The following is a 23,391-nucleotide window of genomic DNA, read 5'->3' as shown; positions in this document are numbered from 1 at the left end:
CCGTAGCCCCTCACATTAGTGCCACAAACAAAACAAAAAGATGATGTGCAGGTTGACGGTAGAAATTTGAGTATAACATTTTTAATTAAAGCATTATATAATCTGTTATCATTATTTTGCCATTTATGCTGTTACCAGTCATTTTTACATGTAAATATTACATTTTGATTAATATAAGTATGTCTTATTTTGGAACTAACTATTAGCTTCCAAAATGTATGTAATGACATCCCTGTCTGTCCGATAACAGGCTCTGATGGTATGGTTTGTCCTGCACTGTGTTTACATGCCAGAGTGTATAGAGTAGCACAGAATGAGTCATAATACCCATGAAACCTTGCAGTCAAACAAGGAAATGGTTCCAATTATTTTTCCACCATTCATGTTTCCCATGGGGGGATTTTAGAAACACTTAAAATAAGGGCAGTGTTTCATGTAAGTTTACCCTGGTGTGACGTTTAGATAACCATGTAAATCCCTCTAGGACAAGGTGACTTTTATCAGAACGTCATGCCAGGGTAAGCCTAAATGAAACACAGACCTTATTTTAAGTTTCTAAAATCGCCCAAGGGAAAAAATGAATGATAAGGTCTGTGTCTATTAGGTTTTCTGGGTATTGTAACGACCCTGTGTTTATAAGCGCGGAAATCGTTCCTGCCGCACGAGCGTGCTTTTGCAGCACAGTCGATAGCGCGCCGGACCTCGGGCTAGAAGGTCGAGGGTTCGTGACCTGCTCCCTACCGGTTTCATTACAGTTTTATGACTCCTACTGTGGTACTCTATATGATGACCAGTGGTTGTAGTGAAAGCGATTCAGCTAATTGGGCAGATTTGTTGCCACTCAAGACCTTTTTGCGTGGCTGATTGGGCTGTACGACGACCTGTTCAAATGTCTACTGCGCCGGTGTATTGAGCTGCTTGTAGTATCACGGTGTCGCCCACGGTAGCTAACGTGGCCTTTTCCCTCCACTGTGGGGCTCTATTGAGTAAATGTTGGAAAAATATCTTGGTTATTTTCTAAATATAGCAATGCGAATGCAAAGAGGACTCAGACCACAAACATGTTGAAGTGAAGTGGTAAGAGAGCTGAGCATTCAACGGCATGGGAAGTGTGAATAGACAGGGAACTTATGTTGCTTTTTTACCCCAGAGTTAACTTTAAAGAGGACTGAGATCGGTTACTTTAAAGAGGACTGAGAGCGGTTACTTTAAAGAGGACTGAGATCGGTAACTTTAAAGAGGACTGAGATCGGTAACTTTAAAGAGGACTGAGATCGGTAACTTTAAAGAGGACTGAGATCGGTAACTTTAAAGAGGACTGAGATCGGTAACTAAAGAGGACTGAGATCGGTTACTTTAAAGAGGACTGAGAGCGGTTACTTTAAAGAGGACTGAGAGCGGTTACTTTAAAGAGGACTGTATGTGAAAACACCCTTAAAGTCATCATTGGCCTCATGGTGATATCCCCGAGTGGCTTACTTCCTCTCCGGCAACTGAGTTAGAAAGGACACCTGTATCTTTGTAGTGACTGGGTGTATTGATACATCATCAAAAGTGTAATTCATAATTTCACCATGCTCAAAGGGATATTCAATATCTGTTTGTTTTTACCAATCGTTGCTCTTCGTTGCGAGGCATTGGAAAACCTACCTGGTCTTTGGTTTAATCTTTATTTGAAAAATGCTAAATCCAACTCCCAATCACCCCCAGCCATACTCACTAACTTTAGAATGTGGAGTAATAAGTAGGAATCTGTTTTACAAATTTAAAAGCGATTGCTTTTGATTAAAAAAAAACGCTTCATCTGCCTTCCCAATGAGAATGAATTAGAACATTCCGAGATATATCTTATGGAAAAGAGAAGTTGCATTGCTGCTTGGTTGACAACCTGACCCGAGCAGGGTGCATCTCCCTCACCGGTTTAAGCTCGGTCACGTGACGGATCATTGCCCGGTTCAACCGGGTGCCAGTTTAATAGAAACCCTAAATGAGTCTGGCTAGCCAGGCAAATATTTTTCCCTCTCTGAAACACTAATAGATTTTGATCATAAAAATATCAATGATCATTCAGTTCATGGCAACGTTTTCTTTTGAGATTGTAGACTAATATTGCATGTAAACATATACGCACGCTGCGCGCAAACTATGAGCGTCTTCATGTTGCTATGGAAACATCACCACGTGGTCTCGTCATCGGCTGTGATTGGACCGCGCAACTGAGAGAGAGTCTTCACGTTGCTATGGAAACGCCACCACGTGGTCTCGTTGTCGGCTGTGATTGGACCGCGCGACTGAGAGCGGTTCGGACTTCGATTGTGTAAATCAGAAACAGCTGAGTTTTACACAGCAACATCTGAAACAGCTGAGTTTTACACAGTAACATCTGAAACAGCTGAGTTTTACACAGCAACATCTGAAACAGCTGAGTTTTACACAGTAACATCTGAAACAGCTGAGTTTTACACATCAACAGCTGAGTTTTACACAGGAACAGCTGATCAGTGCGTTCATCCGAATGAGACAAACCTGCAAGCACAGGCCAATATAAACCGCTGGGAGGTAGCTAGTCATACCACGACAAAATAATTTAAAATAATTTTGTCTTTTTGATCATAAAAAGTTTGTGCATCATCGGCTGTGTAACACGCAACTAAGGTTTGTGACATTTATATTTATATATATATATATATATACAAAAATATCAATTGAAACTGTTCAATTGCAAGCTACCTTAATTAAAGCCAAACATTTGAAGCGTTGGCTAACAACTCGTGCACACACAGTTTATTTTTTTATATATTTTTAAAACTTTGTTTTGGTTGTCTTTGCGATAATAGCTTAGCTAACCAGCCAGCTGAACTTTTATTTGTGTATAATAATTCAAGGCGACCTGCGAACGTGTTAAACCCCTCCGGTAGTCATGGCAGCCAGTTTATACAGATCCACTAGGTACATTTAGGTTTGTTTTTACCCTCCTGATGTATAATACCCTCTACTTATAGTTTTTAAACTTATTTTTATTTTATAAAGATGAACTTCAGCTCTGTCGCCCGTCTTAGTAGCCAAGAAAATGTTCTGGCCTCAAATAGGATGGATTCATCCCGTATGGACCGGGCTAAACAGAGGACTATACTCGGCGTTTTAACAGAAAACGAACAACACAGTCGATCTTTTGGTCAGGTGAGTAGTTCTGAGTTTTTTTTTTTTTTTTTCTGCGTCAAGTCTCTTCATATTGGCTAATCAGTTTATTTTTTATTTTTAGGGAGTTATTTTTTCCAAACGTGGCTCTATTTTGGACAATTCCCACACCAATCTCCTGGGTTGTCCCTCAAGCTCTAGCGCTGACATCTATGTGGATGAGCCATGTGAGGTCGTCATCCCAGCCTCTGGTGAACTAGTGGCTGCAGAGCCTCAGGTGGTGGATGAGGAAACTGCTGCTATGCAACATAGAGATTTGCGTCTCTTCCTGGACCTGAGCTCAGGTGAGGTCGGCCTTTGGTGCCATTACACACCAAGGGCGCCATGACTCATCACCATGTCAACTTTCACTTCATGTTCACAGCACCGACTCATTTAATAGTGAACCTTTGTTTTGCAGGGTCATGCATGGACACTTCTATGCAGTCGCTGCCAGATAACGAGGCTGTCACCACTCAGAATGCCATGTGTCTGGCAGAATATTCTGAGGACATCCACAAACACTTACGCAAGAGTGAAGTGCGCACTCGCTCAAGCAATACGGCTACTAGTTTAAATTCTTCTATGCTTCTGACTTAAGGGCATCTGTTAAATGAAATGCACAGTTCGCCTCCCCCCCACAAAATACCTGGATCAGGCACGGCAGCCATTGTGGCTTCACACGCCAGCACTTTAGTTGTAGCTTGGCTGGCTTTTTGTATATATTTACTTTATCCTGCTGTTAACCTCACACCAGCTACATATAAATGTTCTTTAGATTTGCCTGTTTTTTAAAATTGCTCTAACTGAAGGTGGTGGTAAAGTCTCTTTCTAACCCTCTGTTCCAGATTAAGTGCCATCCGAAGTCTGGCTACATGCGGAAGCAGCCGGATATCACCAACTGCATGCGTGTCATCCTGGTGGACTGGCTGGTGGAGGTCGGCCAGGAGTACAAGCTGTGTGGGGAGACGATCTACCTGGCTGTCAACTACATGGACCGCTTCCTCTCCTGCATGTCTGTACTCCGGGGCAAGCTGCAGCTGGTGGGCACCGCTGCATTGCTGCTGGCTGCGTAAGTCACCTTACAAATTCAGTAGAATTTTTGTAAAACTCTTTATCTGTTTACAATACTAGTTCTGGCGTAGTCCTACCACAAGTAATCTGTAGGAAAGGTGGTTCACTTTCAGCTGCGGTAAATGGGCTTTTTTTTAGTGTTAACCCTTTTCTCTGGTAGTAAATACGAGGAGATCTACCCTCCGGAGGTGGATGACTTTGTGTACATCACAGATGACACTTACACCAAGAAGCAGCTGCTTCGTATGGAACACTTCCTGCTGAAGGTGTTGGCCTTCGACATGACCGCCCCCACCACACACCAGTTCCTCCGCCATTTCCTCACCGTCCAAGCAGTTTGCTTCAAGACTGAGAGCCTTGCCCTGGTACTTACAGAGAACTGGATACTCATGTCTGACTGCTTGATAGCTGTGCCATGTTTTGAAATGTGCCTTTAGGCTAGCAGCATGGTATCAGGGTACATGAGTCAGTACTCTGACCTAAGTGTTCAATCATTTAGTTACTTGTAAGAATGTGTTCTCACCTGGTTAAATAAAACCCAATGAGTTGACCCTGTAGGGAGACCCAAGTCCTCAGGGTCCTGATTGGTGAAACACTTTTGCCCTAGAACACACTTGACTCAAATCAACTAATCATGATCTTCAGTTAAATGCAATTTGTTTATCAGGTGTGTTTGCTGGGGGAGAGTGACACCAATCAGTTCCCTGAAAGCTGGAATTGCCCAGGCCTGATGTGTAGTGTATTTCACCCCAGTTGACAAAATGGCTTATCAACATTATTCATTTAATGTGAAGGAGTGTTTTGTTGCAGTTAACAAGTGTTTTGTTTTGTTTAATGTCACTCTACTCTCAGTATGTGGCAGAGCTGAGCATGCTGGAAGTGGATCCATTCCTGCACTACTTCCCCTCTATGGTGGCAGCTGCTGCTTTCTGTCTGGCCAACTACACCCTCAACAGGTCCCTCTGGGTAAGACATGCCTGTCTGCTGTCTGCTGACTGTTGCATCATCCCTCTGGGTAAGACATGCCTGTCTGCTGTCTGCTGACTGTTGCATCATCCCTCTGGGTAAGACATGCCTGTCTGCTGTCTGCTGAATGTTGCATCATCCCTCTGGGTAAGACATGCCTGTCTGCTGTCTGCTGACTGTTGCATCATCCCTCTGGGTAAGACATGCCTGTCTGCTGTCTGCTGACTGTTGCATCATCACTCTGGGTAAGACATGCCTGTCTGCTGACTGTTGCATCATCACTCTGGTAAGACATGCCTGTCTGCTGACTGTTGCATCATCACTCTGGGTAAGACATGCCTGTCTGCTGACTGTTGCATCATCACTCTGGTAAGACATGCCTGTCTGCTGACTGTTGCATCATCACTCTGGGTAAGACATGCCTGGTAAGACATGCCTGTCTGCTGACTGTTGCATCATCACTCTGGGTAAGACATGCCTGTCTGCTGACTGTTGCATCATCACCCTGGGTAAGACATGCCTGTCTGCTGACTGTTGCATCATCACCCTGGGTAAGACATGCCTGTCTGCTGTCTGCTGACTGTTGCATCATCACTCTGGGTAAGACATGCCTGTCTGCTGTCTGTTGCATCATCACTCTGGGTAAGACATGCCTGTCTGCTGACTGTTGCATCATCACTCTGGGTAAGACATGCCTGTCTGCTGACTGTTGCATCATCACTCTGGGTAAGACATGCCTGTCTGCTGACTGTTGCATCATCACTCTGGGTAAGACATGCCTGTCTGCTGACTGTTGCATCATCACTCTGGGTAAGACATGCCTGTCTGCTGTCTGTTGCATCATCACTCTGGGTAAGACATGCCTGTCTGCTGTCTGTTGCATCATCACTCTGGGTAAGACATGCCTGTCTGCTGACTGTTGCATCATCACTCTGGGTAAGACATGCCTGTCTGCTGTCTGCTGACTGTTGCATCATCACTCTGGGTAAGACATGCCTGTCTGCTGTCTGCTGACTGTTGCATCATCACCCTGGGTAAGACATGCCTGTCTGCTGACTGTTGCATCATCACCCTGGGTAAGACATGCCTGTCTGCTGACTGTTGCATCATCACTCTGGGTAAGACATGCCTGTCTGCTGACTGTTGCATCATCACCCTGGGTAAGACATGCCTGTCTGCTGACTGTTGCATCATCACTCTGGGTAAGACATGCCTGTCTGCTGACTGTTGCATCATCACCCTGGGTAAGACATGCCTGTCTGCTGACTGTTGCATCATCACTCTGGGTAATACATGCCTGTCTGCTGTCTGCTGGCTGTTGCATCATCACCCTGGGTAAGACATGCCTGTCTGCTGTCTGTTGCATCATCACCCTGGGTAAGACATGCCTGTCTGCTGACTGTTGCATCATCACTCTGGTTAAGACATGCCTGTCTGCTGACTGTTGCATCATCACTCTGGGTAAGACATGCCTGTCTGCTGTCTGTTGCATCATCACTCTGGGTAAGACATGCCTGTCTGCTGTCTGTTGCATCATCACTCTGGGCAAGACATGCCTGTCTGCTGATTGTTGCATCATCACCCTGGGTAAGACATGCCTGTCTGCTGACTGTTGCATCATCACTCGGGGTAAGACATGCCTGTCTTCTGTACTCTGATGGCCATTGGTCTCACGCTCTTATGCTGACTGTTGCATCACCCCCCTCCCCCCAACCTCAAACTAGTGCCTGTTCTGACCTTAAATCAAGAATACCAACTCACATATGCATTTTATCCTGGTGTGGTAATCACATTCCTGATATCAGTAGAGTAATCTCCCTTTTAGACATTGTTCTCATAAGTAGGCTATATATAGACTCATCCCAAAAAATAAGTCCTCACTGTCAACTGCGTTTTATTTTCAGCAGACTTCATGTGTAAATATTTGTATGAATGTAATGAGATTCAACAACTGAGACAAACTGAACAAGTTCCACAAACATGTAAATAACAAATTGAATAATGTGGCCCTGAACAAAGGGGGGTCAAATGTAAGTCAGTATCTGGTGTGGCCACCAGCTGCATTAAGTACTGCAGTGCTTCTCCTCATGGACTGCACCAGATTTGCCAGTTCTTGCTGTGAGATGTTACCCCACTCTTCCAACAAGGCACCTGCATGTTCCCGGACATTTCTGGGGGGGGAGTGGACCTGGCCCTCACCCTCTGATCCAACAGGTCCCAGACGTGCTCAATGGGATTGAGATCCGGGCTCTTCACTGGCCATGGCAGAACACTGACATTCCTGTCTTTCAGGAAGTCACGCACAGAATGAGCAGTGTGACATTGCGGGTCATGTCAGGATGAGCCTGCAGGAAGGGTACCACATGGAGGATGTCTTCCCTGTAACGCACAGCGTTGAGTGCCTGCAATGACGACAAGCTCAGTCCGACGACGCTGTGACACACCGCCCCAGACCATGACGGACCTGCCACCTCCAAATCTATCCCGCTCCAGAGTACAGGCCTCTGTAACGCTCATTCCTTTGAGGATAAACACGAATCCAACCATCACCCCTGGTGAAACAACCGCGACTCGTCAGTGAAGAGCACTTTTTGCCAGTCCAGCCTGGTCCAGTGACAGTGGGTTTGTGCCCATAGGCACCGTTGTAAGGAAGGTCCTCACCAGCAACAACAGGTCTACAAGCCCTCAGTCCAGCCTATTGTGGACAATCTGAGCACTGATGGAGGGATTGTGCGTTCCTGGTGTAACTCGGGCAGCTGCCATCCTGTACGTGTCCCGCAGTTGTGATGATCGGATGGACCAATCCTGTGCAGGTATTACACGTGGTCTGCCACTGCGAGGACGATCAGCTGTCCATCCTGTCTCCCTGTAGCGCTGTCTTAGGCTTCTCAAAGTACAGACATTGCAATTTATTGCCCTGGCCACATCTGCAGTCCTCATGCCTCCTTGCAGCATGCCTAAGACATGTTCACGCAGATGAGCAGGGACCCTGGGGATCTTTCTTTTGGTGTTTTTCAGAGTCGGTAGAAAGGCCTCTTTAGTGTCCTAAGTTTTCATAACTGTGACCTTAATTGCCTATCACTAAGCTGTTAGTGTCTTAACGACCAGGTGGATGTTCATTAATTGTTTATGGTTCATTGAACAATCATGGGGAAACTGTTTAAACCCTTTTACAATGAAGCTCTGTGAAGTTACTTGGATTTTTATATTATCTTTAAGACCGGGTCCTGAAAGGGATGTTTCTTTTTTGTTGCTGAGTTTAGAAAGTCCTACACCAGGTGGGTGCAGTGACATGTTTGACTGTCAGTCCTAGTATGGCACGCAGGAGCAAGTTAGGGTGGAGTTCCTTGCTCAAGGGCACATCGGCATATTTTTCACCTTGTCGGCTCGGGTATTTGCAAAGCGTCCTTTCGGTTAATGTCCATTACTCTAACTGCTAGGCTACCTGATTCCCTAGTTAGACTGGTTTGACTCGCTTAACTCACCGTGTGGCATCTGTTTTTTCCAGCCTGACGCCCTGTACACCTTCACTGGCTACACCCTGGCAGAGATTGTACCCTGTCTCAAGGACCTCCACAAGATGTACCTCAGTGCCTACAGTCGCCCCCAACAGGCCATCAGGGAGAAGTACAAGTGCTCAAAGTGAGTTGGTAATCTGTACTATTTTTTTTTTTTTTTTTTTACTATAATTCCTTAACCATGGTGTCTAACCTTTAACCATGTCTGTCTTTAGCCACAGCAATACTCCTGGGTTGGGTTCACTACCTGAACCTGTCCAATAACACCTGTTTCCTGTTGCCGAACTTTTAGCCTTTTTTAATTTTATTTTTTTAAATACTACCATGAACATCTGCTGATTGGCTCTCCTCTCTGCAGGTTTGGCAACGTGTCTATGCTAAGTCCTCCTGGGGATCTGCCTTTTTACTGAAGTGGCTGGGAAATGACTGACAACACAGCTCTTAGCTCCCTCGGTAGATGCCTACTGGATAACTTATTTGTATTGCTTTTAATCTTTTTAAATGAATTTATCTTATTAACACTTTGTTCTAGCTAGCTATTTGTGTAGGTAGCTATCAAGTAAACGCAATGATAATAGTAACTTGTTGACTTAACTCTAGAATGCCTACTTCAAGTGTTTTAGTACTAGTCTGTAAGCTCAAGACTTAACCAATACCTCTTTTCATTTTTTTTTTTCGAAACGGGTGGTTGAATCTTTGTTTTTACTGTACGAAGTCATTTTTGCTTTTGGTCACTGCCACACAATCATGGACCTCTGGCTGCATCTTGTATGTTGCATCATGTGATTAAAGGAAACAAGTTGCCTATAGTTTGGCCTCGGCATTGCATTACTCCGCTTCTCAGTCCTCAGCCTTGACACTGGGAGCTTTCATGCTTTCCTTCTATCAGTTTTGTCATGGCTGTGGGCTCTTTCCACTGCTCTGGGGAATTGGCTGTATTACATTCAGCTACATTCATAATTGGTAAGAGAAGAACATAAAGTCTGCCATACCTGAACTGTCTCCATTAAGATGGCTGCAGCTCACTACAGTATGAACCGTAACCCAGCGGGCCAATGGGGTAATAGTTCCAACCGTTTTCCCACAGGGGATTTTTTGACACTTAATGGCTGTTTTCATGTAGACTTGTGCTGACTGACCTCTCGGACAAGAGGACTAATCATTATTTGCCTGTATTTAACCCACATCTAATGTGGCTCAGAACTACAGATGCCATGACTGCAGACTCAAGTGACCTGTTACCTAAATTTGAACACTTCTGAACTGTAGCTTTTTTTGTTACAATACCTGTTAGTAGAGGTGTCAGCTGAAGATGGCTAGCAGGGATTTGTAGTCTAGCATGTCTAATTTGACGCTAAGCAATTTTGACTATACATAGCTCAGACTACGTTAAAACACCTTGTCTGGAAAAGATTTACGTGGTTATCAACGTCATACCAGGCTTAGCCTACACAATACACAGCCTTGATTTTAAGTGCTATACAGCGGTCGTCACTACAGTTACCACAGCCACAAAGTCAAAATGATCGATTATTAAAAAGGAATGAAAACTACGCGCTCGTAGAAAGAACAGCAAAAGCTCCATCAGAACTGGAGTCGTGGATATCGTTCTGTTTTCCCCTGATAAGATGGCGTATTTGTCCGACTGTAATGAAAAGCAAAGAACAATTACAGTTGCGTGTCTTCATATCGCCCACCACACCTGTTTTATTTGAAACCTCTCGCCATAGTTGAACATAACGTTGACATCAGTCAACATGTACTTGGCGTAGACTACCAGGGTCAGACTGGGACAAAAAGCCAACCCTGGCATTTTAGCCATATCACATCTGAGCCGTCTCTGCTAAGCCTAGCATCCGTTCCCACAGCACTGGTACCCTGAGACGAGGGGAACCACGCTTCCTGTCATAGAACGATGCCGGGACTAGTTTTTGTGGATGCAGATTTCCAGCCTTGTGCTTCGTTTGACACATTAATAAACCATTTACTAATCATGGGTAAAGTAATTTTGCAGTCCCTAATGTGAGTGCTGTTTATACTTTATAAATGCTTTTGAGGGCCGTGCGCGCGTAAGCTTATTTTTCTGCCAAGAAGTGACAGGGCTCTCAGAGAATTAAATAAGAGGGAAATAGGCAGGACTTTTCAGCCTTCAGTAGTGGTGGCTATGTAATGTAATCCGACACGAGTCACTTCGTTAAAACAGCTCATAAACCCACTCGCTGGACTGAAGAAACGGATTCAGAAGCAAAAAAAACATTTAAAACCATTAAAATACTCAGTCCCCGATTTGACCATTGTAATACATGATGGCTTGTGTTTTTTTTTAAAAGCACTGTATAAATGTCTAGTAGACGGCTATTGCCTTAAGTATGTGTGATAAGACATTTAAAGATTTATTAGGCTATATTGCAAGTAGCCTAGTATCTAAATTTCTCCCCTTCACTAATTAATATATTTCATATTCAGTCATGGACAAAAATTGAGAATGACACAAATATTAATTTTCACAAGGTCTGCTGCCTCAGTTTGTATGATGGCAATTTGAATATACTCCAGAATGTTATGAGTGATCAGATGAATTGCAATGATTGCAAAGTCCCCAATTAACTAAATCCCCCCAAAACATTTCCACTGCATTTCAGCCCAGCCACAAAAGGACCAGCTGACATGTCAGTGATTCTCTCCTTAACACAGGTGCGAGTGTTGATGAGGACGAGGCTGGAGATCACTCTGTCATGTTGATTGAGTTCAAAAGGAGGGTGGTGCTTGTTCTTCTTCTGTCAACCATGGTTACCTGCAAGGAGACACGTGCCGTCATCATTGCTTTGCACAAAAAGGGGTTCACAGGTAAGGATATTGCTGCCAGTAAGATTGCACCTAAATCAACCATTTATTGGATCATCAAGAACTTCAAGGAGAGTGGTTCAATTGTTGTGAAGAAGGCTTCAGGGCCCCCAAGAAAGTCCAGCAAGCGCCAGGATCATCTCCTAAAGTTGGTTCAGCTGCAGGATCAGGGCACCACCAGTACAGAGCTTGCTCAGGAATGGCAGCAGGCAGGTGTGAGTGCATCTGCACGCACAGTGAGGCGAAGACTTTTGAAGGATGGCCTGGTGTCAAGAAGGGCACCAAAGACTCCACTTCTCTCCAGGAAAAACATCAGTGACAGACTGATATTCGATTCAAATCAAATTTTATTTGTCACATACACATGGTTAGCAGATGTTAATGCGAGTGTAGTGAAATGCTTGTGCATTTCGCTACAGGACTGGGGTAAAGTCATTTTCTCTGATGAATCCCCTTTCCGATTGTTTGGGGTATCCGGAAAAAAGCTTGTCCGGAGAAGACAGTAAAGCATCCTGAGACCATTCATGTGTGGGGTTGCTTCTCAGCCAAGGGTGTGGGCTCACTCACAATTTTGCCAAAGAACACAGCCATGAATAAAGAATGTTACCAACACATCCTCCGAGAGCAACTTCTCCCAACCATCCAGGAACAGTTTGGTGATGAACAATGCCTTTTCCTGCATGATGGAGCACCTTGCCATAAGGCAAATGTGATAACTAAGTGGCTCAGGGAACAAAACATCGATATTTGTGGTCCAAGGCCAGGAAACTCCCTAGACCTTAAATCCCATTGAGAACTTGTGGTCAATCCTCAAGAGGCGGGTGGACAAACAAACCCCCACAAATTCTGACGAACTCCAAGCATTGATTATGCAAGAATGGGCTGCCATCAGTCAGTGTGGCCCAGAAGTTAATTGACAGCATGCCATCAGTCAGTGTGGCCCAGAAGTTAATTGACAGCATGCCATCAGTCAGTGTGGCCCAGAAGTTAATTGACAGCATGCCATCAGTCAGTGTGGCCCAGAAGTTAATTGACAGCATGCCATCAGTCAGTGTGGCCCAGAAGTTAATTGACAGCATGCCATCAGTCAGTGTGGCCCAGAAGTTAATTGACAGCATGCCATCAGTCAGTGTGGCCCAGAAGTTAATTGACAGCATGCCATCAGTCAGTGTGGCCCAGAAGTTAATTGACAGCATGCCATCAGTCAGTGTGGCCCAGAAGTTAATTGACAGCATGCCAGGGCGGATTGCAGAGTTGTTGAAAAAGAAGGGTCAACACTGCAAATATGGACTCTTTGCGTCAACTTCATGTAATTGTCAATAAAAGCCTTTGACACATATGAAATGCTTGTAATTGTACTTCAATATTCCATAGTAACATCTGACAAAAATATCTTAAAGACACTGAAGCAGAAAACTTTGTGGAAATTAATACACGACTGTATACAGCCTAGAATGAGCAGATGGAGCAGATGGAGAATGAGCAGATGGAGCAGATGGAGAATGAGCAGATGGAGAAGATGGAGAATGAGCAGATGGAGAATGAGCAGATGGAGAAGATGGAGAATGAGCAGATGGAGAAGATGGAGTATAAGCAGATGGAGAATGAGCAGATGGAGAATGAGCAGATGGAGAAAATACAGAATATGTGGTCATGTGTTAGAGGGTGTTTAAACTTTGGGGCCCATGCCCTCCACCCCCGTTTTATCTCCCCTGTTATCTGGGTGAAGCATGAAGGTCGCTATAGATAGCGTGGAGAATGAGCAGATGGAGCAGATGGAGAATGAGCAGATGGAGAAGATGGAGTATAAGCAGATGGATAATGAGCAGATGGAGAATGAGCAGATTGAGCATGAGCAGATGGAGAATGAGCAGATGGAGAATGAGCAGACGTAGAAATGTGCCATCCTGAATGCGCAGGATGCGCTGTTCCATCTTATGGTCAGAAAATCCTGGAATTGTAATATTGTGTTTTTCCTTTTTAAATATAGTATCAGAGAGTAATAGGATACGGCGCGTGTCAAATTTGATTGATTGCTGAGTTTATGACCTGATGACAGTCTGAAAAAACATTATTTGTCCTTGTTTTAACATAGGCTATCAACAGATCTATAACTAATAAAAAGGCTGATAACTATTAACAAAAATGTATAATGGTCCCATACCTTGTCCCTGGAGCGCCGGTTTGTACAGAGTTGGTTAAATCCGCTCTTTTGCTCCCCGTTTACATGGCTAATAATCTCCAAGCTGCTCTAAACGGTGTTGTTTGTGTGAATATTGTTTTCCATAAAGTTAATACCCCCCCCCCCCAAAACGAAATATGAAATGACCTCTTCCCCTATCGTTAAAGCGTGAGATACATTTTTAAAACCAGTGATTTAATTCAAAATATTTAGTACCTACATTTTAACACATGTTATAATTCCAAATTATGTGTCCGCTGTGCGGGGAAAATGATAATACAAGCGGAACTACGTAGCTAATACTGTTGTAACTGGGGATCCTTATTGTAGCAACACACTTTTGTAGGGAAGGCAATCCTGCGCTGCGTTAGCTAAGTTTTCATGTCATCGGGTGTAGTTCATAAAGGTTGAAGAGTGTATGTTAGGATGAAGTGTGAATTCATGCCAGGAATAATAAGTGTGAAGTTTGATTTCCTCCCTTCTGTAATAAGCAGCCAATGAGGTATTTTTTCCTTTATTCATGTGTTTAATCTGAACACGTTATAACGCCGGTTAAACTGTTATGTATGTAAGCACTTCAGAGTTATACCAAGCTAATAAGTCACTCCTAAGATAATGTTGTAAGAGTGTGCTTAACTGTATTTTTAATTTACTTTATAGTTCTCACTGAAGGGGATAATTCTCACTGAAACTACAGAATAAAGCCGCCAGTTAAAATCATGGAACGGTTGTGCTCGTGGTTACTGAAGGGAGCTACAAGACCATTATTCGTTTCGAATTCACCAACTCAAAGACGCTTGCCCGCTCCATCATAACTCCGTAAGTTTTCCCCTCCCTGTGTAGATCAAACGTCCTGCCTGTAACTCCTGGGTATGCCCCACATCATTAATGAATAAGATGTGTAGAAAACTGTTTAGCCATAGTTAAAGGCCTTTCATAAAGAGCCTGTCATGATTGCATGTCCCTTATGTTTAATACGTATTGCTTGTTACATAATACTACTGTTGTACATTTAATATCCCCTAGCAGATTTCGTTGCCTTTGCACAAATTCTGTCATGTTACTGTGGTCTTTTTAAAAGTCAATAAAAATGTGTGTAAAGTGGCCATGTTTGTTTCACTGTATATTTGTTTAAGCCCTCCTAGAAACACATCATTTCATCCCACAGCATTAATTAATAAGCTGTGTAGAAGCTGTTTAGCCATAAGTAAAGGCCTTTCATAAAGCGGCTGTCATGATAAACCTGAATCTGAAAGTACCTTTAGGATCTTTTATTTGGGGTTCTAATCTCCCCGTGTGTACATGCACTGAAAATCCTTAGGCTGGAGCCATCTGGAAGCTCTGTGCCTGTACATATAAAGAGAACTCAATAGGAAACTAGGCTGAGAAACATTATTTAGATGGCTGTTTAATTGTTGTTTAAAGCCTGAAATGGACACAATGCCCAAGGGACCTTGTTTCTAACACACACACACAACCACACACATTCCTTGTTTCTCACACACACCCACACACACACATATTCAGGTCTTAAAAAAATGGCTTGTTCTGGACATTTATAATGCTGAGGCCACAGCGCTATCTATAGCCCCAGACATTCCTGCTTCATAGATAACAACCATAAGGGAGATAAAACTGGGGGTGGAGGGGGCATGGGCCCCAAAAGTTCAAACACCCTCTAACACATGACCACACGAACAGGGGGGGGGCGGGGGCACATATTCTGTACATGTCATCAGGTCATAAGGTCAGCAATCAATCAAATTTGACACGCGCCGTATCCTATTACTCTCTAGTATCAATCACTTTTAAAAAAATCTACATTTGAACCATGATCAGAATTATCCTTCAGCGAGTCTCTCTGTGTGCAGCATCTGCATGTGTACAGCAGGTAGCCTATATAATGATAGACTAGCTATATAGCCAATTCAAAACATACAGTTGAAGTCAGAAGTTTACATACACCTTAGCCAAATACATTTAAACTCCGTTTTTCACAATTCCTGACATTTAATCCTAGTAAACAATCCCTGTTTTAGGTCAGTTAGGATCACCACTTTATTTTAATGATGTGAAATGTCGGAATAATAGTAGAGAGAAGGATTTATTTCAGCTTTTATTTATTTCATCACATTCCAAGTGGGTCAGAAGTTTACATACAGTCAATTAGTATTTGGTAGCATTGCCTTTATATTGTTTAACTTGGGGCAAACGTTTTGGGTGGCCTTCCACAAGCTTCCCACAATAAGTTGAGTGAATTTTGGCCTCACAACTTCAGACCACATATAACCACGCCAGCCCGGGACTTCCACATCCGGCTTCTTCATCTGCGGGATCATCTGAGACCAGCCACCCAGGCACCTGATGAAAGACTCATTCTGATTGGCTGGGCCTGGCTCCCCAGTGGGTGGGCCTATGCCTTCCCATGCCCACCCATAGCTGTGCCCCTGCCCAGTCATGCAAAAATCCATAGATTAGGTCTTAATTCATTTATTTGTATTGACTGTTTTCCTTATATGAACTGTAGCTCAGTAAAATAGTTGACATTGTTACATGTTGTGTTTACATTCAGTATTTTGAGCTGTAGGCCTCAGTATTAATTCCATTGACTCATTGTCACCAATAGGCTATGTAATTCCAATAACTCAAAACAAATATTCTCAGAAAAGCCTAATTGACAAATAACTTCCATGCTGTGCATAGATCTCCCCTGAAACATGAATATTTTAGTCTTGTAAAGTTATAGATAACATGTTTTAGTTAGCTACCTACCTACCATATCCATTGTATCCCTGATTCATAGAATGAGTGAATCATTGTATAAAGACATACAAGTATTTGGTTAATGTGATAACCTTTAATTTCAGGGGTGGCCAACCGTCGTCCAGGAGAGCTACTGGGTGTGCAGGCTTTTATTCCAGCCCTGCTCTATAACACTCCACACTGTAGCCTACACATCAGCCCTGGTCTAATACTCCACACTGTAGCCTAACCATCAGCCCTGGTCTAATACTCCACACTGTAGCCTAACCATCAGCCCTGGTCTATCTCACCACACTGTAGCCTAACCATCAGCCCTGGTCTATCTCACCACACTGTAGCCTACACATCAGCCCTGGTCTAATACTCCACACTGTAGCCTAACCATCAGCCCTGGTCTAATACTCCACACTGTAGCCTAACCATCAGCCCTGGTCTAATACTCCACACTGTAGCCTAACCATCAGCCCTGGTCTATCTCACCACACTGTAGCCTAACCATCAGCCCTGGTCTATCTCACCACACTGTAGCCTAACCATCAGCCCTGGTCTATCTCACCACACTGTAGCCTAACCATCAGCCCTGGTCTATCTCACCACACTGTAGCCTAACCATCAGCCCTGGTCAAATACAGCACACTGTAGCCTAAACATCAGCCCTGGTCTATCTCACCACACTGTAGCCTAACCATCAGCCCTGGTCTATTACACCACACTGTAGCCTAACCATCAGCCCTGGTCTATTACACCACACTGTAGTCTAAACACCAGCCCTGGTCTAATACTCCACACTGTAGCCTAACCATCAGCCCTGGTCTATCTCACCACACTGTAGCCTAACCATCAGCCCTGGTCTATCTCACCACACTGTAGCCTAACCATCAGCCCTGGTCTATCTCACCACACTGTAGCCTAAACATCAGCCCTGGTCTATCTCACCACACTGTAGCCTAAACATCAGCCCTGGTCTATCTCACCACACTGTAGCCTAAACACCAGCCCTGGTCTAATACTCCACACTGTAGCCTAACCATCAGCCCTGGTCTATCTTACCACACTGTAGCCTAAATATCAGCCCTGGTCTAACTCACCACACTGTAGCCTAAATATCAGCCCTGGTCTAATAGTCCACATTGTAGCCTAAACATCAGCCCTGGTCTAATAGTCCAAATTGTAGCCTAACCATCAGCCCTGGTCTATTACACCACACTGTAGTCTAAACACCAGCCCTGGTCTAATACTCCAAATTGTAGCCTAAACATCAGCCCTGGTCTAATAGTCCAAATTGTAGCCTAAACATCAGCCCTGGTCTAATACTCCACACTGTAGCCTAACCATCAGCCCTGGTCTAATACTCCACACTGTAGCCTAACCATCAGCCCTGGTCTAATAGTCCACACTGCAGTTACTGCTAACATTTATCCTGAACACAATACAATAGAGGCAGGGTACTTGTCTAAATTATTAAGCATGTATTTAATGTGGCAAAAAATGACATGAACTCATTTTTCGACCCAATGAGCAGTTACTGCCTTTTTGCTTGGTAGGACAGAGCAGCCTTCTAGTGTCAATAAGACACATATGCTGACTTTTTAATGTAGGCTATATAGAGACAACACTAATTATTGGTCATGGAGAAGTCATGAAATTCCATCTGCCAAAATGTCTATGAACCCTTAACAGGGAATAATCGCATGCCTCTATCATAATGTCATTTGGGAATTTGTGTGTGAATACAGTCTACTGGGCATTTTTCATCCCATGTCAAGCATTAGTGTTAGACAGGAGTGTGGTTAAGGTCAGGGTTAAGTTTAGGGTTAAGTTTTAAATCAGATTTGAAGAAGATACAATTGTATATAGCTAACCGATCGCTGCAGCTGTACATAATCTATTGGTAAATAGCCCACCCATTTTCACCTACCTCATCCCCACAGTTTTTATTTATTTACCTTTCTGCTCTTTTGCACACCAATATCTCTACCTGTACATGATCATCTGATCATTTATCACTCCAGTGTTAATCTGCAATATTGTAATTATTCGCCTACCTCCTCATGCCTTTTGCACACATTGTATATAGACTCCCCCTTTTTTCTACTGTGTTATTGACTTGTTAATTGTTTACTCCATGTGTAACTCTGTGTTGTCTGTTCACTCTGCTATGCTTTATCTTGGCCAGGTCGCAGTTGCAAATGAGAACCTGTTCTCAACTAGCCTACCTGGTTAAATAAAGGTGAAATAAAATAAATAAATAAAATAAATGGGCGGGGTTTATGACTTTGTGGCTGTGGTAACTAGTGACGACCCTCAACCTGTCAGCGTGTCGCGAATGTCAGATGTGCGTATGTTTGGGGACAGCGAGACACAGCAGGATAAGCGCACGTTGATCCGAGAAAGAAAAACGTATTTTTGATAAATGGCTACAATGTTACTTCTCATTAACTAACATTGTCGTCTTATTTCCATTTCTGGAGTAGTTTGAAATCACGGGTTTGTCGCTAAAGGTAGGTTTATTTGGGGTTCGGTTTGTGTTCGACTGTCCGTAAAGTTGAGTAGTTATGTAGACAACAGTAGCCTACTCGGTCGTTATTTGACCCTAAGAAAACTGCATTTTTTTTGTTGTCAAAATGACAAGAATTAGTCTACATAACTATTCAACTATTCAAAGAGTTTTCATTATTGTTGAAAGAAACATTACGCTTTACAAAACATCTGTTGAATGTTGTCATACAGGTGGAACCAGCCAGACAAACCCCCTAAAAGCATAGCTGAGAGATTTGGAGGAAAAAGCTGTCACGATTACTTCCTAAACAATTTTAAACTGTAATGTCTAGTTATAATACCTAATAAAGTGCTGCATGTGTTGGAATGTTTTTATTTTAATATCAAATTAGAGATTTGAGTATTGTGTCGTCTTAATAGCACTTAATGTCATTCTCTTTGGGAGTGTATTTGACAACCGGTTTCACTTTTCTTTTTATAACTTTTTTAAAATTTCACCTTTATTTAACCAGGTAGGCCAGTTGAGAACACCTTTATTTAACAATGTAGGCTAGTTGAGAACAAGTTCTCATTTGCAACTGTGACCTGGCCAAGATAAAGCATAGCAGAGTGAACAGACAACACAGAGTTACACATGGAGTAAACAATTAACAAGTCAATAACACAGTAGAAAAAAAAGAGAGTCTATATACATTGTGTGCAAAAGGCATGAGGAGGTAGGCGAATAATTACAATTTTGCAGATTAACACTGGAGTGATAAATTATCAGATGGTCATGTACAGGTAGAGATATTGGTGTGCAAAAGAGCAGAAAAGTAAATAAATATAAACAGTATGGGGATGAGGTAGGTCAAATTGGGTGGGCTATTTACAGATAGACTATGTACAGCTGCAGCGATCGGTTAGCTGCTCAGATAGCAGATGTTTGAAGTTGGTAAGGGAGATAAAAGTCTCCAACTTCAGCCATTTTTGCAATTCGTTCCAGTCACAGGCAGCAGAGAACTGGAACGAAAGGCGGCCAACATGGTCTCAGAGCATTTTGTATTATTTTGTATGTAAAACCCGATACACGCCATTTAGAATGATATGTTGAGTTCCATATGGTACAGTAGGTATTCATTTGTGGATGTCCATCACCCATTTCGTATGATATGTTACAAACTACAATTCGTATTAAATGTCCAGAATTTGTGAAACGTACAATATGTTACGATTTCTAGCTAGGTGGCTAATGTTAGCCAGGCTAGGGGTTAAGTTTTCGATTTAGGTTAAAGGTTTAGGGGAAGGGTTAACGAACGTGCAAAGTAGCTAAAAAGTAGTAAATCGTTGAAAAGTTGCTAAAGTTGTCCGTAATGACATTCGGACTCGCAACCTTTGGCTTGCCTTAATAAGTAACCATCTGTGTTGTGTAACCAAACGTAACATATCATGCTAAATTGAGTGTTCCGGATTTACTTTCACTATGCTACGTCTAGTCTATGAGACCAGGCTGGTTTCACAGAGATACAACACAGTAATAGTGACAATTGGCCTTCTTATTGATTTCCTTCTCTTCTCTTCCCCTCACCTCTCCTCTATCCCCCTCTTCTCTCCCCTTCTAATTTCCCCCTCTCCATCCTCCCGTCCTTCGCCCTCATCTCACCAACTCTTCTCTCCCCTTCTAATTTCCCCCTCTCCATCCTCCCGTCCTTCGCCCTCATCTCACCAACTCTTCTCTCCCCTTCTAATTTCCCCCTCTCCATCCTCCCGTCCTTCGCCCTCATCTCACCAACTCTTCTCTCCCCTTCTAATTTCCCCCTCTCCATCCTCCCGTCCTTCGCCCTCATCTCACCAACTCTTCTCTCCCCTTCTAATTTCCCCCTCTCCATCCTCCCGTCCTTCGCCCTCATCTCACCAACTCTTCTCTTTTTTTTCTTCTTTTTTTTCCTCCTCTTTTCTCACTGTCTTCCCTCCCATGTTTCTCCTCTCATCCCTGTCTCATCCTTTTCTCCTCCCTCTCATTTCCCTTCTTTCCCTCTCTTTCCTCTCCTCATCCCCCTCTCCTTTCCTCTGTCTAGATCTCCAGACTGCAGTAAGACATGTCGTTGGCAGAGCCAGCAGAGTTGCTGCTGATAAGGGACCAGTATGACCGTGCGTTGGAGTGTCTGACCAGGGGCCTGGCGGCTGACCAGGCAGGGCAGGGGCCCCAGGCCCTGGAGCTGTACAGGAGGGGCCGGCAGCACCTAACCCTGGGCCTGGAGGTCCCTACCAGGGGGCCACAGAACCAGGGAGCCCCCTGGGACACGGCCAGGCAGTTGCAGCAGAAGATGAGGGAGACTCTAACTAACATCAGCACCCGACTAGCAAACATGGAGACAGCAGGGGTGGGGACGGCGGGCCAGGGAGGCCCAGCGTTGGTGGATCTAGTGGATCTCTCTTCCCAGTGCCTCTACCCCACCCTGGGGCCATTGGTGCCCCCTATGCCGCTGCCTGGTTCCTCCAACCCCCTCCCCCATCTCTACCCCACACTGCCACCCGGGGCTACCCCAACAGACAGCCTCTCTGCCGGGGCTACATGCATCACCATGGCCCCCTCCCTGCCCATCCTCCCTGCCCTGCCCCTGGGGCTCCCAGGAGAGCAGCCCCCAGCCTACACCCCCCAGCCCACTGACGGGCACCACAGCCTGGCTTATAGCCCAGCCGGAGGAGGGGGTCTGGGGCTGGGGGGGCAGAGGGTGGGGGGACCTCCACAGCCCGAGGGAGGGGTAGGGGGGGACGGAGAGGAGCTTTTGTTCCTCCCTCGAGGAGTGCAGATGTTTTTCGTGTCGTCGGATGGCCAGGTGAGCGCCCCATCGTACCCGGGTTATCTACGCATCATCAGGTTCAGCAGCCAGCTCAAAGACATGGCCAACGGAGGAGCATCAGCCTTCCTACACGTAAGGAAACCACTGTGTGTGTGTGTATGAGAGAGAGGGTGAGGGTGTGTGTGTGTGTGTGTGTGTGTGTGTGTATGAGAGAGAGGGTGAGGGTGGGTGTTGGTGTGTGTGTGTGTGTGTGTGTGTGTGTGTGTGTGTGTGTATGAGAGAGAGGGTGTGTGTGTGTGTGTGTGTGTGTGTGTGTGTGTATGAGAGAGAGGGTGGGTGTTGGCTTGTGTGTGTGTGTGTTTAAAATACCAATAGAAAATAGTATATCGTCTCCAACACACCTATCTTATTACCAGGTGTATGGAGAGTAACTGCATAATGAATTGAAAAGAAACTCCTGTTTGTAGAAGAGCAGTAGAGAAAAGGGTTGAGGGTGACTGTGGTTGTGGCAGCTTGAGGTAGTTTCATCTAACTGTTTTAGGCTGGTCGAGGTTGTCTGGATTCAGTCTTGTTCATGGTTGTGTTCATTAGGCACCCAATGGTCTGAAACCTCATATTTGTACGTTTTCAAAAAGTTTTGGTATGTTGTGCCCTACTGAATATGCCCCAGATCTCTATCTCCAGATAAGATCTGTTGTTTACAGGTGAAGTTGTTTCCCCTTGTCTCAGAACAAGCAACATCATAGACCATATCTTATTCCAGATGAGTGAGACTAACCCAAGTGTAGCCATATCTCTTATTCCAGATGAGTGAGACTAACCCAAGTGTAGCCATATCTCTTAGTTCAGGATTAGTGAGACGGATGGCAGATGCCATAGATTGATACCGTGTCAACCCAGTGCTCAAGCATTTCGTAGACACACACAGACACAGACACAGACACACACACACACACACACACACACACACACACACACACACACACACACACACACACACACACACGTGGGATGGTCTACCATAGTTTTATTGTCATGTGTTGTTTTACAAGCCATAGCAGTATAGCACCCCAGGAGCAAATGAGTGATATGGGCCTTGCTCAATGGCACGTCAACATATTCTCCACCTTGTCAACTTGGTTATTAGAACCAGTGACCTTTCAGTTACTGGGCCAACCCTCTAACCGCTAGGCAACCTGCCGTCCATTTCTCTTTGTTTGGTGTTGCTATGACAACGAAGAATTCCCAGACCCAAATGGAATTCTAGAATTCTCTCCCAGTGGTGAGGTCACAATGCATGCATCTCCATTAGGCAGATGAGAGGAGGATGGTGGGAGGTTCTGCTGAATGAGAAGTTTTACTAGTCCTGATGATGGTGAGGTTCCACTCGTGGAACCAATTACACAGTAAAAACTATTGATCGCTAAACCCGGAGAAATTACGGACACTAAATCCGGTTACAAGGACCATGTAAAAACATACACTACCAGTCAAAATTTTGGACACACCTACTCAAGGGTTTTTCTTTATTTTTACTATTTTCTACATTGTAGAATAATAGTGAAGACATCAAAACAATGAAATA

General features: G+C 44.2%; 2 protein-coding genes and 1 long non-coding RNA gene across 5 annotated transcripts in view; all 3 read left to right on the top strand.

Moving 5' to 3' along the window:
• Positions 1-2,474: 2,474 nt before the first annotated feature.
• ccna1 (cyclin A1) lies at positions 2,475-9,544 on the top strand. Of its 2 annotated transcripts, XM_029653173.2 has the most exons (9): positions 2,475-2,655; positions 3,031-3,180; positions 3,263-3,482; positions 3,599-3,717; positions 4,026-4,249; positions 4,412-4,616; positions 5,104-5,217; positions 8,726-8,859; positions 9,094-9,544. In XM_029653173.2, exons 2-9 carry the CDS (start codon positions 3,031-3,033, stop codon positions 9,143-9,145), a joined length of 1,218 nt encoding a protein of 405 aa, XP_029509033.1. In that variant the 5' UTR covers positions 2,475-2,655; the 3' UTR covers positions 9,146-9,544. The 2 variants fall into 2 exon arrangements, with proteins under 2 accessions (XP_029509033.1, XP_029509034.1); XM_029653174.2 differs by lacking the exon at positions 5,104-5,217.
• Positions 9,545-13,766: 4,222 nt separating this feature from the next.
• On the top strand, positions 13,767-14,867 carry LOC135562365 (uncharacterized). The gene is made up of 2 exons (XR_010459876.1): positions 13,767-14,263; positions 14,422-14,867. It is a non-coding gene; the product is annotated as an uncharacterized LOC135562365 (long non-coding RNA).
• A 3,982-nt stretch (positions 14,868-18,849) lies between these two features.
• The window catches only part of sparta (spartin a), a 23,738-nt gene continuing 19,196 nt past the window's right edge, over positions 18,850-23,391 (top strand). For both annotated transcript variants that reach the window (XM_029653175.2, XM_029653176.2), the window contains exons 1-2: positions 18,850-19,025; positions 21,081-21,938. In XM_029653175.2, coding sequence (XP_029509035.2) covers positions 21,102-21,938 — 837 coding nt within the window. In that variant the 5' untranslated portion in view covers positions 18,850-19,025; positions 21,081-21,101. The remainder of the gene's footprint in view (positions 19,026-21,080; positions 21,939-23,391) is intronic.

This window comes from Oncorhynchus nerka, linkage group LG19 (assembly GCF_034236695.1).
Source record: "Oncorhynchus nerka isolate Pitt River linkage group LG19, Oner_Uvic_2.0, whole genome shotgun sequence".
Lineage (NCBI taxonomy): Eukaryota > Metazoa > Chordata > Actinopteri > Salmoniformes > Salmonidae > Oncorhynchus > Oncorhynchus nerka.
The sequence above is the reverse complement of the archived record's forward strand: the minus strand, read 5'-3'. Positions and strand labels throughout refer to the sequence as shown.